The 18,138-nt window shown below is 43.7% G+C and overlaps 1 protein-coding gene across 3 annotated transcripts in view; it reads right to left on the bottom strand.

The window, feature by feature from the left end:
- The window catches only part of znf385d (zinc finger protein 385D), a 96,451-nt gene extending 78,718 nt beyond the window's left edge, over positions 1 to 17,733 (bottom strand). For 2 of the 3 annotated variants that reach the window (XM_084357945.1, XM_084357946.1), the window contains exons 1-2: positions 17,484 to 17,733; positions 6,971 to 7,113 (exon numbers count right to left, since the gene is read on the bottom strand). In XM_084357945.1, the coding sequence (XP_084214071.1) occupies positions 6,971 to 7,113; positions 17,484 to 17,505 (165 nt within the window). In that variant the 5' untranslated portion in view covers positions 17,506 to 17,733. The remainder of the gene's footprint in view (positions 1 to 6,970; positions 7,114 to 17,483) is intronic. The other variant, XM_084357947.1, reaches the window with a different exon arrangement.
- Positions 17,734 to 18,138: the final 405 nt, after the last annotated feature.

Genomic DNA, 18,138 nt, shown 5'->3' with positions numbered 1-18,138 from the left:
ACTCTGATATTTCTCTGACATGGCCTCACACTTATAATACAGCAGTGTCTTTGACAAGATTACCTGACACTACCAAACTGCAGGCTTGTTAAGTCTGTTTCCTTCTGCCATTGTTCTTCACACAGAACTTAACTTTAGCTATAAAATGTAACATTAACTAATTTTAGCTCTGATCGCTGACATTTGCAAAGGTTAGATGTGGCAGCTGACACAACCTTATGTTAGCGCCCGTTCCAGCAGACCTCTGCCGGATCAGCGTTACGTCAGTTAAAAGTTAACTTTAATCCAGCTCAGTTCAAGGAAAAAAAAGAAAAACAACAGCAGAGAGACTTCACATATCTGCGGTTTGGAAGTTTCAGGTGAACTTGTGGAAGTCAGTGCTGTATGCTAGGTGTGTGGTCAGAGGAGTGCAGGTTTGTCATTGGTATGCAGATACGTAAATCCCATTTTCCTTCCCCTCCCCCTCAAACCCGTCCTCTCTGCTGACAGAAAGGTGAAACTCAAAATCAGCAACGCTGAAGAAGAAAAAAAGAAATGCCAATGTGTCCTGTTTTGGTTCAGGTTTTGTTTTCAATGCCAAATGTATTTTCATGCCAAAATTTAAAGAACCTTTTATAGCATCATATCCTCTCCGGGCCAAAACAGTGACAGAAAGTTGAAACAGAAAAAAACATGAAGCGCTAAAACATTTAATTGAAAAACGACGGATATGAACAAAAAAAAAGCATCATAAAGATAAAATAAGAAAAAATATCAAAATAGAATAAAACCAATTAATGTCTATGTTTTATTTTTTAATGCAGCTTTTTCCTAAACATTTTTTTCAATGTCAAATGTTTCTTTTTTTTTAGTTCAGGTTTTGTTTTCAACGGCAAATATTATTTTCATAGTCCCTGTTTGAGCCCTATACTAATCAAATGAACTGAATACGCGAAAAGAAAAATCTAAATTGTTATGTGGATGCAAAAATCCTGCAAATTCAATATTACCAAAGAGTAATAAGTAAGAGTAGGTAAGAAGTCTTGCTATTGTTGTGCAACATTGCCTAAAAATGTCATGGATTTGGGTTTCTGGTTACTTGTTTCCTGTTTTATTTTGTAGATTATATCCTTGTGTGTCATGTCACTTCCTACTTCCTGTCTTTGTCTGTTTCCCCGCCTGTCTTTCCCCCACTCTATCAGTTTATCTGTTTCCCCACGTCAGTCCTACGTCTCCTGCTCTCTTGGCATATTGTTACATCATCCATCTCTGTGCCTAAAGTTAATAGCTAGCAGGTAGATGGATCATAACACATCACCAATTTATATTCAAAACGACACCTGAAAAGAAATATGACAAGCTAGAACAACACAACAATAAAAACAGACTGAAATCAATCAGCAACCCTCGCGTTGTTAGGTGTGAAGGAACAGAAGAGGCTCATAAACCGTTCAACACCTGGTAATAAAAACATGACCACTACAAGACGAAATGTTCCTGATCCTCTGCTCCAACCTCAACTACCTCCCGTCCAACTGGAGCCTCCTCAAAGACCTTTTTACCCCCTGCGTCTCTGAGCGCATGTAGTTACATGCAGGAAGTCTTTTTTTTTCTATGTCTTCGAGCCACATTTTTCTCTTACATTTCCTCGTATAAAGAGCCCCACCAGGGAAAAGAGACAGAGAGACAGAGAGAGAGAGAACAAACATCTTTTCTTCGCCTCCAGCTGAGGACTTCCTCACTGTGTCAGTCACTCAGCCCAGAACAAGACTGTGTAAAAAGCTCAACCAGAGACTTTTGGTATTAGTCTCATTTGATGCAGGTGTGGACACGCACACACTCTCTCTGTTTCTTATTTTCTATTGTACCACGTATGAAAAAACACTTCCAATAATGTGAGTGCCCGTTGGATGAAGTGTGTCCTCACCGCTGCGGTGCGTTAATGGAACAACTGTCATCATCATCTATAGGATCATTCGGTGTGGTTTTTTTTTCTGAATAAGGGAGCGTAAATGTTTATTGAGCCCCGGAGGCGCGTAAGCAAATCTGACCTCATCTGAGCAGATATAAAGTGTGTGCTTCCACCGAGGGTTCAGATGGAAACTCGCCTCGGCCCGATTCGTAAATCACAGAATCGGCTGCACTCAGTCGGACAGCTGTTTGGTTCCTGCGCACAATTACAGTCGGAGATGTGCATCTCGTGAACTGCTTGACTGAAGCCATATTGGCCCATATGTTTAGCTGGAAAGTTAGTTAATAGTTAAGAAAAAGTTACTGACTTCATTTGTTTTACAGCTTTGTGCTGAAACTCTGCTGCATTTGGGAGGTAATGTTGCCCTTTTTACTCAACATTTTACACTAAACATTAGAGAGAAATGATCAGTTTCTTTGTATCCTTTCTTTAATGTGTCCTCTGTGTTACCCTTAACACCTACTTCTATTATGGCCTTCTTCATGTCCTTGATTTTCTTGTATTTGTTATTTCTTTCATTCTTCATAAAATCTGAAAGCAGAAAAACTCACCAAAGATTCAAGGTTTTAGCTTTTCTTCACAGAGTACAGTCGGCCAAGCTGCCGGGGTAAAATGTTGGCTTTCAGTGTTTTCTGCAAACCACTGACGCGTTAACGTTTGTATAAGTAAGTGTAAGACGTTTTTAAGTGTGAAACCACTGGATATTTGTCATGTGTGACCGCAGCGTTTCAACAGTTGGAAGCATGACGCAAGATTTTCAAGAAGACTTTGGGAAAATTTCTAGCCACGTTTGAGGCAACAAAAAACAGATAGTTTTGCCGAGAAGTTGGGAAATCTTCCACTGTGCATGTGGCGACCAACAACCAGGTGTTTCAAACAAGAACTCGAGACATCTCCAGTCAGGTTTGTGGCGACAAAACCGAGTGTTTTTAACGAGACCTCGGGACAAACAGATATTTTTATAGAGTTGGGACATCTCCGGTTGGTTTGTAGCGACCAAAACAAGCATTTTAAGCCAAAACATAATCTTTTAAAAACCCTAACAAAGTGGTTTATGTGCCTCAACCCAACCTGATCCAGGGCACAGTGTTTTCACAACGTAACCCAAAGAAATGTAAAGTTTTTAAAAATGTCCTTTCGAATGAGCCGGATGAATTTACTGCCAGTTTTTCTTTACTCTCACTAAAGTACTGAACTTGAACCAGCACTTTCCTTCTGTGACACCGACTTGACTTTTCAGCTCTAGCGGCTCTGTTAGTATGATTCATAAAACATCTCTTCCCACCCAGAGACACACCGTGACACAAAGACACCCGATCAGACCTACAAGCTGGCAAACAGGCTCCTTTGTTGCACTGCTTGAAAACCAAACTTACACTGGTGTTGAAAGCGCTGAAAAGGGGGGGATTGTGTAAGCAGCACAATAGAATATAGGCCAGCATCTTGACTTTCTACAGCTTCTTGTATCAACTCCTGATTTTACACCACAGTCTGCCGGTGACTGCAGGAGCTCGGAGGGAAGTTTGAGGGAAAAAAGCGACAAAAAAGGAAACAGAAAGAGGCCGAGAGAGACGAGGGAAGGGTTGAAGGAGCAAGAATGGTGTGTGTTAGCGTGTCTGTGCGACGGAGAGCGAGAGGTGATTACTTTGTGTTAATCTAGTATCAGCTTTCCGCCACTTGGAGGCCTCCCAGTGTATTACTCATTATCTGCAGACAAGTCTGTTAAATACAGATTAGACGAGGGTGAGAAAAGAGACGCAGTATTCCTGAACTTTCTCATGAAACTCTCCTCGTAGAAACAATCCGTCTTCCCACAGGGTCATCTGGACTTTTCTCCATCATGTCCCCACTTCTTTTCCCTCTCTTCATGTGTGTGGTGGGTTTTTTTCTCTTTCTCACTTTTATCCAGCTGCGCTCCATATTTCAACCTCTCTCTCCGGCTCACTTTAAATTGAGCTATCCCCCCGTAACTCAAAGGACGACTCTTAAAAAAGAAAATGCTCTCAAGCTTTTATCAGTCAGGGTTCTTCTTTCTTTTTCCGGGAGTCATCGTATTTTTTTTTGATGACCTCGCTGATTTCGAGGCCACATATTTCCTCATAATTACTTTCTGCTTTCAAAAAAGATCAATCGATAGATCTATACGAGCGTACGCACACACACACACACACACACACACACACACACACACGAGGCCCAGTACAGTAAGTGCACAGCGGTGAGTGCTCCATTTAAAAAAAGGCAGCGCCTCACCGATCGCAAATCCAATAAGGACTTTGTAGCCACATGCTACTGCTGCACTTCAGGAAGCTGTTTACTCCAGATATTGATGCACGAGAAACGGTCAATTATTGAGTTTGTCTCGGAAAAACAATGAACTTAAAGGGGTTGATTCAAATTTTAAAAATGTGATGGGATCAAAACAACAATAGATCAATAATATACCTATAATAATGTGTACAAATCACAATAATAACCAATCACAGGAGTCGGAGAAGTCAGAGGAAGACGTTCACATGTAAATGTACGGTACGTAAGACTAATTTGTCCTCTTGGTTACATTGTGGTTGAAGGGGGGGGACTAGGACTCTGACACAGGAGACGTGGAAGTCCAACATGACGTTAGGCTCGGGCAACATAAGCCCTTTGTTTAAGGTTAGGAAAAAGATTGTGGTTTTGGCTAAATGCTAACAAAGTAAACGCATTGTGTCATCACCGCGACGTCCTCTGTATTAAACACAGATGAACAAATGACAACTCTCCCCAAACCTTAACCAAAGGCCCGGACATTACCATAAAATGTTCCACCACGCTCCCTCGGCTGCCTTGAGCGAGTGTCGTGTTCAGGACTGCAACTCATCACTACATTCATTATCATAAAACTGCTGTTTTTCCAAAAACATTCAGTAAAATGTGCCTTTAGAATTTTAAAAAAGCCCAAATACTCATCTTCAAATGGCTTGTTTTTGTCTGACTAACAGTCCAAAACTCAAAGATAATTAGTTGAATCACAGCTGATAGAAAGAAAATGTAGCATTTCGTTATTCGAGTAGCTATTCAGTAACAGCTGATTAATTTCTGCCAATCGTTTCTTATTGTATCACAAGAGAGGACTTAGTAGGAAACAGAATATGTTGTCAGTGAACACCTCTCCCGATGCATTAAAGGTCTGGTGTCGTGTTTCTCAACGGGGGAGCTAGCGGAGAACGTCAGCGGGGCGCTGGAAACAATGCTGTTCAAAGGGGGGCTGAGGTCTTCATGGAAAGAAACTCCAGACTAAACAAGTTGAAACTTGCATCTACTTGCAAGAATAAAAAGCATAAGCATTAAGCATACCTGTTTACACCGATACGATGAGACGAGACAAGGCGAGACAGTGTATTGTGTCATCGCAAAACGTCTCTTTACTCGAGTGTTTCTGTCTGCTCCGTGTTCCTTCACTGGAACGGGACGTGTCATCGATAACATTTCACCAACATGGCTTTCACCATGATAATTCTTCCTTAGTTAAGGCTTTCTTCCCTTTAAAACATGCAATTCTCCCCGGTGATACGCTGTGTTATCGCTGTGGTGACTTCCCGTGAAAGCAACTCAACGTCCAGCATCCAGAAACACACACTCTCATCTCTGATTGGCTGCCTATGGTTTGGTTTGTGATGCCTGATTTAAAGTTTGAATTTCAAATTTCTAAACATAAGACTCATAAATATAATTTGTATTCACATGGTTTTTTGGGGCTCCCTCGGAAACTAATGATAACTGTCCAATTAAAAATCTAATAATTTGTTAGAAATATATTTTAAAAAATAACATTAGCATAATAAATCACATAAATAACAGCAAAAGTAATTATTAACAGATAAATCATGAACATTCAGGGATGATTCATGTAGACAAACTGTCCAGCTGTTCCACCAGCTTTAAATGGGAATTAGTTCATTCAAGCGTCTCCGTCTCTGTTTTCAAGGAAAGTTTCTTTATAATTCTCAGTAAATTGTCTCCGAAATGACAGATCAGTGAAGTAAAGCCTCGCCAAACATGTCTGCAGTTGAACTTGTGCTTCCTCCAGATGGTGCCCACCATATTGCACTCAGGAAAAGAGGTGACACGCATTAACACCGCACTTTTCCAAACAAGCTATTAGTGCAACACGGAGCGTGTTTTGCAAACTCTGACTGATCTGAGAATTTCTCACAAAAGACGCCAGCGAAAAGACGTTCGTTCGGAGCTGATGTGTACAACAGCGAGGCGACGAGGATGCCAACTGGGGTTTTTTTTTTTTTTTGACATTTTTCTGTGATAAACTACGTTTCTGTGTTTGAGTTAAAAATAAAAACAGATGTGAATGTTAACAAGGAGACGGGAGGCGCGCAGGCAGCCAAATTCCTCAAAGAGGGATGATCTGCTCTCGCTTTAGCAGCTCTGGTAAAGACAGAGCTGTCATTAAGTCGGCGTGATAAGAGTTGGATATGCAAACTATCCGGAGAGCGAGTGCGCCACCACAATAATCACACGTTCTCCACCAATGCTTTCTCTCCACTTTTGCATGACTGAAAGAGAAATTATGCGGTTTCACTAATAGAAATACAGCCGAACGGTCAGAAATCAATTTGCGGTTTCCATCTTGCTGCCTCTGAATAAATATTAGCATAATAAAACGTACAGTAAGACGTACTCTTCTTTAGTGGAGTGCTGACATTGTTAAACGTAGTCCTTCCTGCATTAACGCTTTAAAAGCATCCTTTTTATGGGGAACAATGAGAGAGCGTTTTCATAAAACAGAAAAGGTCACACCTCGCCGCCTCAAGGCTAAAACAAGCTCATGGTATGGAGCTCTGGGTCGGCGATAACAGCTTCAGATAAAGATGTCAGCAAACATGAATAATGTTGAGATATGAAGAGATTAGAGACAGAGAAGGGTGAACAAGAACATATGGAAACATTTCAAACAATGCCATCCATCAGAGTGACCTCAGCTGGGGTCATCTGAGCGGATCACGTGACGCACGAGAGACTCACCGCGCTGAATCCCGGGAAGAGGCGGACCGCCGAGGCTGTATCCAACGGAAACGGGAGGAACTGCTTCATGCCCAGTGAGGTCTGGACGGCAGGCATGGCGGGGCGCACCAGGGCGGGCATGAGGCCATTTTGACATGTGTTACCTGTAGGAGGGAGAGCGAAAAGACAACATGTTGAACTGCAGACGGCAGCGGAGGCACGAGCCCGAGCCAGAGCTTTTCACGCTTAACATCCAAGTGTGTGTTTGTTCAGTCTGTGTCACAATGTCTCTTTGCACTGTGTAACATCTTATTTGTGTCTCTGTGTTAGTTCCAGTGCTTAGAGCGCCAGATGATTTGATTTAAAACTACTGCCAGGAGTAAAAATGACTTTTCTAATTTTGTAGAGTGTCTGTCATCTGATACCGTGGAAATCCCCCAAATCTCCCGTCTGGATTCCTTTAATGCCTCAACCCAGAAGACAACCTTCAATCTCAAATCTTTCGGAGGATTTTCATCATTTCGAACTGAAGTCTTTCATCAACAACATTTTGTTTATTACATTTGTCATTAGAGTCCTCGTCACTTGGATTTGCAGGCTTTCAGAGCCGGCGTGACAAACAAACTCAACTCAAGGTCCACTTACACGCTGCTTTGGGCTTTCAAAAGCTCCTGCAGCGAGCTGCTCGCAGCCAGCTGGTGGATCTCGAGTGGAGTTTGTCACATGTACTGAACGTCCAAGCTCAAATAAATAAGAGATTTATCGCAGCTTCTGCATAATGTGATTGTAATCATTCACTCATTGTTTTTTAAAATCCAATCTTATATTTTATTTACTTCACCGAGGAGGTAATGCTCTCAGTTGCGTCAGTTTGTCGTTGGTTTATGAGCATAGTACGCAAAAACTACTGAACAGATTTCCACAAAACTTGGATGGAGGATGAGTCTCGGCCCAGAATAGACCCCATTAACGTTTGGTGAGGATCCAGACAAAGGGACCGGTCCAGGGATTTATTTCTCACTTTCTTTATCTTTTGAGACAAGTTGTTTTTCTTCATTTTCATACATTTCTCAGGGAATGATGCAGCGATCTTGATGAAAGACATCAGGCGTGTTTAGGTGTTGCCATTTTATTTACAACTTATCTTTCTATCTCAAATTTGTGTAGCTTTTGTTGATTTCACATTGAAAGTCCAATGTTAGTGTCAAACTAGCACCTCAAGGTCCACTTCAAAGCTTTTCAGGGCTTTTCAGCAGCATCTCAGCCGATGTGGCTCAAACAAAACTGGACCTTGACTTGAGATAATTTCATTCTGAGAGCCAGAAGATACTCTGGCACAAACTGAGCCACTCGAGATGTTGGAATATACCGTTCTGTTATCAAGGGCACCGCACATCCCACCACATTGATACCTCACAATGAGTACTTCTACTCTATAGATACACTCGAAGGCCCCGATCACACAGAGACTCGTCGCTTCCGGCACAGTCGCTTCAAGACTGTCTTGGAAAAGCGTTATTCAGTTTGCTCGTGGAGCAGGGTTGTGTGTGCAACGGGCCATCATATTTACAGTAATCCATTCAAAGTGGTGCAACTCCTCGCGCTGAAAAGCTGACGATAATTCAACTTCTAAGAACGGCCAGAAAAACACGGTGCCAGAGAGGAGTGCGCACCAGACGTGCCGTACCGCAGGGAAACAATGGTTTTGCTGGCGAAAGCATTTCTAGCTAAATGTCTCCGTGTGTTTAGCCGCTAATGTGTGTTTACGTTCGGTATCTGGAAATACATTTTCACTGCAGGACTTTGATTTGACAGGGAGTTGTGTTTTTTACTTTTACAAACCTGTTTCTGAGGTTGCTACTTGTACTTAAAAGTATTTCAACACTTGATTATGAGGATGGACTTCATTACTGTAGATTGGCTCAGAGATCACGTCTGCGATAAATAAGCTGCAGGCTCGTCGCTTTTCTGAATTCGGGCCTCTTCTTTTAATCACAACCAGACCCAAATTATGTACCGAGAGCCAGTCGTACATGTGGACGGCCAGTGCACGATGCCGCGATGATGTTTATCTCTCCGAAACAGATGTGCTCATTCTGCAAATCGTCCCCGCGAATAGCTGATGTGGAATGACTGCAGCAGGCGCAGTGTGTCTTGTGAGATGATTCAATGGCAAAGCGAGGCCTGGCCCACACATCTCTAGGAAAAACAAAAGTAAATACTTCACTTTTATTGTCATGTGAGTGCGCCACGCCAGCAGAGCGCTTTATAAACCACCAATTGGAAACAGCACAGGGCTGATTTCAACACGGGGGGATCAAAAAAAAAAAAAAAAAAAAAAAGAGAGAAGGCAAAGAAAACCGTCACAGCCTTCCAAAACATTAGGAATTAAAGAAGCCATTTCACAAAGCTGTAATGAGAACCAGAGGGATGATTTTTTTATATCGCTGCACATTTAACAACAGTGAAACCGTGGGCCAGCACGGCTCTAAAGAGCTGGCAGTTACAGTATCAAACCACCGTCGAGAGACAAATAAAAACAAGATTTGCCACGTTTCGGTCCCCAGGCAGTGGTAAGGGGTAAATAAAAAGCAAAAGTCATAAAGACGAGACGAGGAGAGGGAAAAACCACAGACTGTCCCCCCCTTCTCTCGCTGTGTCTTCTGTCTTCTCCCTCCAGTCGCCAGAGCGCTGCCATCTGTTGGAAAAAGAACACATGCCGTCTCTCATGTGGAGGCACGTCCTAGTCCCGACTATTGCAAAGCATGTCCTTCTGCAGGGATCATCCAACCGTGCCATCTCTCGACATGCCGGGCCTGACGTCAACCCAGAGGCATGCACACGCCTCACCTCGCGCCGGGCCCGGTCCGCCATTCACAGCTCCGACGTGCACAGTCAAAACAGATCCCGCGCTCAGACACACCAGGGCTGATGTGCGGGGTTTAGTCTGCAGCGGGACGACGGGTGACAAACTGTAATGTGAATTTGTTTGATAGGGTCGTGTTTGCTGAGTGATAGGAGATTGAATCTGAAATGTCACTGTGGCTGAAGTCTGTCACTCCCTGCATCACTCAGACGTGATTAGCTCCACTGAACAATGAATCACAGTAAAGTCTCTGTGTTGACACAGTGTTCAGATACTTTACTGAAGTAGAAAACAGCAATACAACAATTAAAAACAACTCCTTTACAGCTGTAAGTCCTGCATTCAAACGTTTACCCATTTAAAAGCACATATTCATGCAAAATGTGCTTTTTTATGTTCTTTTTTATGATATTTTTGTGCTATTATTTGCTTTTCATGTTGCAGCGGGGCAAAGAGGGGCTTATTTTAACACTTTATTATATTGTGTGCAGTTTCATCTGAAACATTGCATCACATTTTATATGCTGAACATGTGTTTTGAATAAACAGCCATGCTGGCAGAGTGTGAGGTTGTACCAGATGCTATATGTATATATATATATAATTTTAAGGCTGTATCTCCTCAAGAGCACGTCATAAATGCTTGAACTGGCAACAAAATCAAATATTACGATTGCTAGATATTGAGAAATATTATAGGGATGACTTTAAGACAATGAGATTTTTGATAAATAACCACCAGTAATGTGGATATAATGACTAATCGGGTAAAAGCAAGTATTAGAACAAGCAGAACAATCTGGTGGATTCAGAAAATGACATCACTTTACTGTAACGCAGCCCGCAGGAGGCGTTTTATGTACATCATTCAGTCGCTGCCTCATATGTTTCTCTGCATGAAAGCAGCCGTCTACACAGGCTGCAACACGTAAACATGACTCAAAGTGTATTTTCTTTCATTTTAAGAGTCTAAACACAGTGAACGTGAGTCAGGCTCTGACAGCATTCAACACGCGGGTGACCCACACTCAATACCGCGCCTGAACGCAGCCTGTAAAGATGCAGATCGTACAGTAAAGCACAGCCGAGGCTGATGAGAATGAATTAGTGTTGCACGTAGTTTAGTTTTCACCCAAGTTGGAAGAGTTCATCGTGAGATTTAAGACAATCCATCCAGTGGTGGAGATATTTCAGCCTGGATGAAAGACACGGTGGTGGACAGACGAAGTGACAGTGACGTTTGTTAATCCAGTCTGTGAGAGCGTGGCTGTTCAAAGCAGTAGACTGTGCTCTTTCTGTTCGGGCTGCACAGTGTACAGTTTCTGCAACGTCAAGTAAGGCAAATTAACTCCAACATGTCCTCCTACAGCACAAAAGTCTCAACGCTCTAATTTTCCATGACTAATCTATAAGAGCAGTCTGTCTAATCGTACATAATTTAGTCAAATTTCATGGTTCTCGGATACATCAGAGTTTTTTAGCTTGTGAGTGACACGCTGGCTCTGCACGCTCAGCAAACCACAATCATTCTTGATCAATTCATCAAAGACAGCAGGGCCTGCTTTGTTTGACTGACAAAATGCGCTCCCCTTCTAGAGTGATTGCGGTTTTCCACTTCGAGCTCTTCAAGTTATCTGGAAGATATTCCTGTAATTTTTCATATCACAAAATATAAAGCAGAAAACCAAAATATCCAAAAGTCAGTTTTTTCCAGTATCGTACAGCCCTGCTTTCTGTGTAAATTAACAAACGGGTCAACTGTCAGAAAACGGTTTAAAGATAAAGTTTTCCATCGATGTATCACAAAATGTCTCTTGTGTAAGAGCTTGACAGTAAGGAGGAGGACAATGTAAGAGACGATATGACAATATGCCTCTGAAAATAAGTTTTAGAAATGTAGGCCGCCAGTAAACAGTTACAGCTAACAGCTAACGTTACTCACACAAACAGCTCAGTCTTCTCTTCTCATTTATTTCGGGTAATTCACTCATCAGTCCACAGTTTCTACAGTTAGCTAGCGCTGCTCGTAGCGCTCTGCTGCTGCGTCTCCTCGGACTCAGTGCCGCTGAGAGCGTGTTGCTCTCGATAACCGAACGATTTATTCCAACAGCGCTCCGAGTTAATGAACGGTCCGGTTTGCGCCAGACTGCACTCTGGCACTCGGAGTGACTATTTACGCACGCACCCATTTTCAACTCTAGACTCAGTGTCTGCGATGAATAATAAAAAAATATATATTTGAGTGAAGGTGCTTATTTTCCCTCAAGCCACTCCTGTACTCAGCCTCCTCTCACCCCACACACCTTCCTCACACCTTCCTCACACCAGCTGAGGTATAAAAGGGCAAATTTTTCTTTTGTCTCCTCTGTGAAGGGCAACAATTGAAATCTAGCAAACATGCCCAAACACAAAAAGCACATTCCAGCCTGCAGCAGGGGGTTAGTGTTTCAACTCCCCACAGCCCGATCATCTGTCACCACCAGCAAAAGTGCAGAATACGAGGCAAGAGCAGGAAAACGAGGCCGCGGCTGCTAATCCGAACTTTAACCTGGACCTTTGAGCGGCGCGCTGACTTCAGATTACTCCGGCGCCAAGACAGAAAAAAGCCTGTTGCAGCAGGCTGTGGCAGAAAAGGCACAGATGGCATCCATAATTATCAGTTTGTGTCAATATTTGACTTGCGTTTGGCTAAAAATGTTAATATTTGAGCTCTGTCTGCAACTTCTAAATTTTGACTCCGGCGGCAGAGTGCAGGGCCGCAGGTGGGCTGAATGTCTACAGCTGACAAAGTCATCTGCATCGAGAGTCGCTCGGGAGAGTCGCTCAACGCTGAAAGGTCAGCAGGTGAATGTCATTAAAATATCTAGTGGAAGATTGTCGGAGCGGCCCGGGAGACAGGCAGCATGAAACTACGGAACAAAGAGGGATTTAAAACATGGCTCCGAACAAACGAAATCCAAAAACGTCAGCCGAATGAAAAGCCTGCTTATATGTCAGCATCGCCCCCCTCTGCACGAGCCTCCCAGGACTGATTTGTTGACACAGTGAATGAAGTCTTGTAGCTGAGTGAGGACCTCTGACTATGAGCTTCTCATGCAGCCACTGACAGCAAGTATGCGATGGTGGTTGAATGTGGGATTCCTAAGTGCTTGAGGTTGTGAAATGTTTGTCTATGTAAATGTGGCCACAGATTTGTATTTCAGGCCACACAGACGGCAGCAGAGTGGCTGCTCTCTGTCTGCAGCTCGCCAACAGGCAAACCTGAAACCAACATACACCAGAAATTCAAATAAAATGTGTATAAAAGAAGATGTGATCGCGACCTGATTAACCTGCAAGTCAGCCTTAGAGGAAATCCGCTGCCGGGTGCCTGTTAACCAAACACCTTCTCCTCCTGTCCGTGCATTTTGTGCAGTTTTCAATGCTGCATGATTATTTTATTTGACGTGCATTAAGCGAGACACCACAGGAGAACAGGTGACATTTTTAACTAACGGAAATCACCACGAGGTTTTTTTCTGAAATTGTATGTTTGAATATGCAAACGAGGTCCCAATCTGCATGAATTTACATGAGCAGAAATCTGAGCGCTGGATGAAGCCAGGTTCAAAATAAAATTCCTGTTTCATTTTGTTGACATATTGGAGTCAAAGGTTTTTACAAAGGGAATTTTTTATCACTCCATAAACCAGAAATACTGTCAACAGGCGTAAAAAAAATAAAAATAAAAATAATCAATTTCCGCCATGTTTTAGGGAATAAAATGTTCTTTAAATCAGGCTATGAATGATACATGAAAACCCCTCTGTGAAATCCTTCAGAATATAGATGGGTATAAAACTGAGCGCTACTGAAGTTGAGATTTCTGGCTCAGAGTCTTAGAAAAAACATTTTTTGGAGGAAACGATATATAGAGGCTAATCATTGTACATTTTTAGACAAAAACTGATGAGAAGGGATAATTTTGATACACATAACACATATCAACATGAAACTTCCTTTAAACAGCACTTATTTGCATAAATGTCCAGAAAATCTGAACTGAAATCAACACCTCAATGTATCTTTCACATCTGCTCACTACTCTGAAAGAAGACGTGTGTCAGGAGCAAAAAAGCCCCAAATCTGCAGGACAGTGTCTTAAAATCAGGTGGTAAAGCAGGACCCTTAAAGCTGCACTGATCAATACATTCATACATCAGATAAGTTGCATGTGTGGTGTTGTGGAAGGTGTTGCCAGTTGTGAAACACACAGGAAATGATCCCCCAGCTCTGCATGTCATCGTCATAAGAAGCATTTTAGTGTCTTTCTGCTTGTTGTTTTATTTTATTTTTTTCCCAAAACTTTATTGTTATTTCACCTCCAGGACTCTGATCCACGACATTTGTAGCTGCACACGGCCGCTGTGTGTAGCTCTGGAAACTAGAATCTGATCGAAACTCGATTTTTGGTGTCGGCGTCGATACCGATATTGATATATCGCCCAATAAACACACGTTTTTTTTATGTAATGGAGGCAGAATGTTTTATAGTTTCACTAAAATGACATCGGTGTACTGAAACAGGGAATTTACCTCGAGCATTTGTCTTTTTCTTCCTTGGCTGAATGTTAGCCAGTCAAAGTTAGCATCTAGCTTTAGCAGCCAAAGAGCCAATCACCAAACCGCAGCTATTAGACGCCACCTCACCACAGAAATGACACCAAATGAATGCTGATGTTGTTCCCTGCTTGCTGGATGTGTGAACAGTCCGCTCGCACATCAGTCGCATACATTTTCACAAGGTCATAATATGTTAAACGTGCATTTTTCACTTTAGTTCAGGGTTCTTCTTTCCAAGTGGCCAAACGAAACTAATTAGAGCAGCTTTGAAGACCTCATCACGTCCGTAGAGACTTTGCTTCGGGGGAGAATATTCTAAAACATAATTTTAATTAATCAAATTACCACAAACCAGTTGACACACTGAACCTCGGGCTTTTTGGAGATGCTCTTTTGCCGGCTCTGCCCAGAAGTTTAATGGCGCAGAACTGAGATGAGATCCGACTTCTGGAAATATTTGGAAGGATCAGAACTGATGAACGTTTTCAGCCACTGGCCTTTGTTTATCCGCTCTCTGCGAGGCTGTGCTTAATGATGCGAGCACTTACAGTAGGAGGCATTAGGAGCAGCTCATCGGACGGGAAGTGTGTGTGTGTGTGTGTGTGTGTGTGTGTGTGTGTGTGGCTACTGTATCATGACGCGCTTCAGACGCCGTCTGTCCTCTGCATCGCCCTTCCTGAAAGATTCACTCGTCTGGGCTCAAGCGTTTTTACTCCTGCGGCAGTACGCCGAGAGACGGGGAGTAAAAATGATGTCTGGAGGACGCCGACTGGCATTAATAATTAATCATCTTGTGCAGCTCTCCTCCACCTTCTGCCTCCTCTTACTGTCCTGAGCCCGCGATGAGATCTGTCCAGAGAGTCCACGCAGCGTGAGAGCCTCAAAAATAAGATTGCACGCTCTTCATTTTCCCCTCAGCAAACATAAATCCAATTATTAGATAAATCCGAATTTCTCCGAGAGTCATTCGTATGCTGATGACGCTCCAGATGTGATTAACACCTTTTGTGGTCTCGTTGAGTTTGCTGATTGTATTCCGCGACCCTTAACATGCTCCGAGATTAGCACTTCCCTTCAAGCGAGGCGGATAAAATCATTTCACCCCTATTAAACTGCACAAAGTGCCTACAAAGGGTAGATTTAAAACATTCTTATTCTTTGCCTTCCACTGATTTTCCAATTAACCTTTACAGGATCGGCACCGTGTTCTCTCACAACTCCATAAATCTCAGCAGCGTGCGCCACGCGGCGCGCGTTTGGCTCGGAGCTACCCAACACACGCTGCCTCCATCCCCTTCAGATTAGCATACTGTAGCTCTCGCCGCTGTCGTGAGTGGAGCTCGCTAATAAACACAGCTGTCTCCGAATCACATCCAACAATCACTTCCCGTGCGCTCTGTAATCTGAGGTTAACCAAAGGGACGCGTACGTGCTGCTAAACGCCGACCGCAAAGTCAGACACACCGGGTAGATTTCCTCCGGGCCTCCGACTCCACGGCACTAATAGCTCGTATGATTGCGGCGCACACTCGAGACCTCTCAGCCTGCTGGGTTTGTTCTCCTGTTTGTTTGTTTTTTGGACGTACAGCTTTCTTTTTTTTCATCTGCTTGTTTTGTTTTTTTCCCATTTTCGGATCTTGTTTCCAAGAGGTCAGCGGTGCCGCGTGATACGTCACCTGATGTTAATCACTTCAACAGCAAACACGTTCCGGTGGAAATAGCAGCCACGCACAGCTGGAGAACAAACAGCGTTATTAATCTTTTAGGAGATAGCGTCTATTTTTCTCCGAGCCGAGCACTCAGGATTGCATTCATAAATGTTAAAACGGCGCACATCCTGTACGCAAACACTGACCTTTACTCCTCCTGTTCTTATTCTGTTCCACACTGACTGTGGAGATAAGGTGGCTCGCAGACAAAACAAGAATCAACAACCCTGTAAACCTCCCTGAACTGTTTTTTTCCCACTTCAAGGCCTGGAAGCGTCTCCTTCCCCCCTCTTGTCTCGATTTTTTTTGGGTTAAACGGGGCCAAATCCCAACCAGCCAACCAGCCAGACCTGCATCGCCTCCGTCTCCTCTCCGCTTTCCACAAGCTGCACACCTGACCGACATCGGTGGTGGATCTCAAAGAGCTGAAGCTGTCTCCGCACCTGACAGCTTATTCATTTATAAGCTCCCAGCACTCTTTTTTCCTCTCCCTACCACCTCCTCCTCCTCCTCCTCCTCCTCCTCCTCTGTGTATGGCATAACAAGAGAAAATCCTTCTCGCTGTTACAAGCCACGGTCTGTAACTTCAGATCGCTTTAATCCCCGGGATGAAAAAAAAAAAAAAAGAGTCTTTCATTTAACAAATCACCCCCTCAGAACTCGGGATCCCTGTGTAATTATTCCTCCTATGTGACTGTAAGCCAGCCGTGAGAGGAGCACTTGACGAGAAGCCGCTCGCGCATTAACTCTCCCTAAGCCTCCTCCAGTCTGTTTCTATAAAAACTAATGGAGGGGGGGCCTTTCTCTAAATTTCTCTAAATATCCGACCCAGAATATCAAGTGGCTCTCCTCGGGGCTGGCAATCTTATTTGGACAAGTCAGCTGGTCAAACAGTGAAACACGATGACACTCAGAGGCTTGGATCCACCGGGCTGAGTGTGAGCATGAGGAGGGAAGCGGGTCACCTGGTGAGCAGGTTCATCCAACATTTTTTGTTTGAAGGAGTCCCCGGTGTGCAACTTCACGCTTTCTCCACTCCTATCCGTCTTTGTTAGTTGTGCAGAACAAGTAACAGGCGGGCTGGAACACATTTACATTTAAGGAGAGGTGCACTCTGGATGTGACTGTGATAAAGCACATGCAGTGAAAACACACACACACACACACACACACACATATATATATATATATACATAAAGAAAAGCAGGTCTCCAGGTGTGTAACTTTAATGCAAACCAGCACTTCTTCTGTTTCTCCTTCAGTATCCAGAACAAGTCAGAACACACAGGTTGACGTGAAGGATTTTGTGAGATCCAAACACATAAATACAAAAAAAAATGTTTTTTTAAAAACTCACCAAAGAACATGCTGCTCTCCATAGCTCCTCAGGCTCGGGGGTCTGCTGTATTTCCTCTCTGGTGCCCTGCCAGTGTGTGTGTGTCCATGGACAGCAGCCTGGGCATGTCTCATACACTCCTCAGGGGTGTGTGTGTCTGTGCATGTGTGTTCAATCCGACAGCAGCGTCAATGGCCAGCCTGCATGCTGCACTCTGCACGCCTGCTGCTGTCTGTGGACCTCCGTATCTGCCTCCCCCTCTCTCTCTCTCTCTCTCTCTCTCTCTCTCTCCTCGTACTGGTCCTCCCTTGCCTGTCTCGTCCCCTCCCCTCCTCTTTAGCTCTTCCCCTCCCTCCTCCCCACTCTGTCTTCCTCCTCCTCCTCCTCCTCCTCCTCCTCCTCTCTGGCCCCTCCACACACTGGATCCCTTCGCTTCTTTCCTTCCTCTCTCTCCGAGGTGTCTATCTACATTTTCCAGCAACAGCCTCTTCTTCACAAATGCCTCTCTCACCCTCTCTCTCTCTCTAGGTGTCTCATCTTTGTTTTATGTGTCAACCATGCCTCTCTCTCCCTCTCTCGCCCCTTGCTTTCCCCCGCTGTCTCTCCTTTATTTGATCTTATTCCCCTTTCCCTGCCTCCATCTCCAGCTCGCTCCCTTCTCTTTTTTTTCTTTTCT

Source organism: Pagrus pagrus (assembly GCF_965226575.1).
Source record: "Pagrus pagrus genome assembly, chromosome: 7".
Taxonomy (NCBI): domain Eukaryota; kingdom Metazoa; phylum Chordata; class Actinopteri; order Spariformes; family Sparidae; genus Pagrus; species Pagrus pagrus.
Note: the sequence above shows the minus strand (reverse complement) of the source record. Positions and strands in the feature narration are given on the sequence as shown.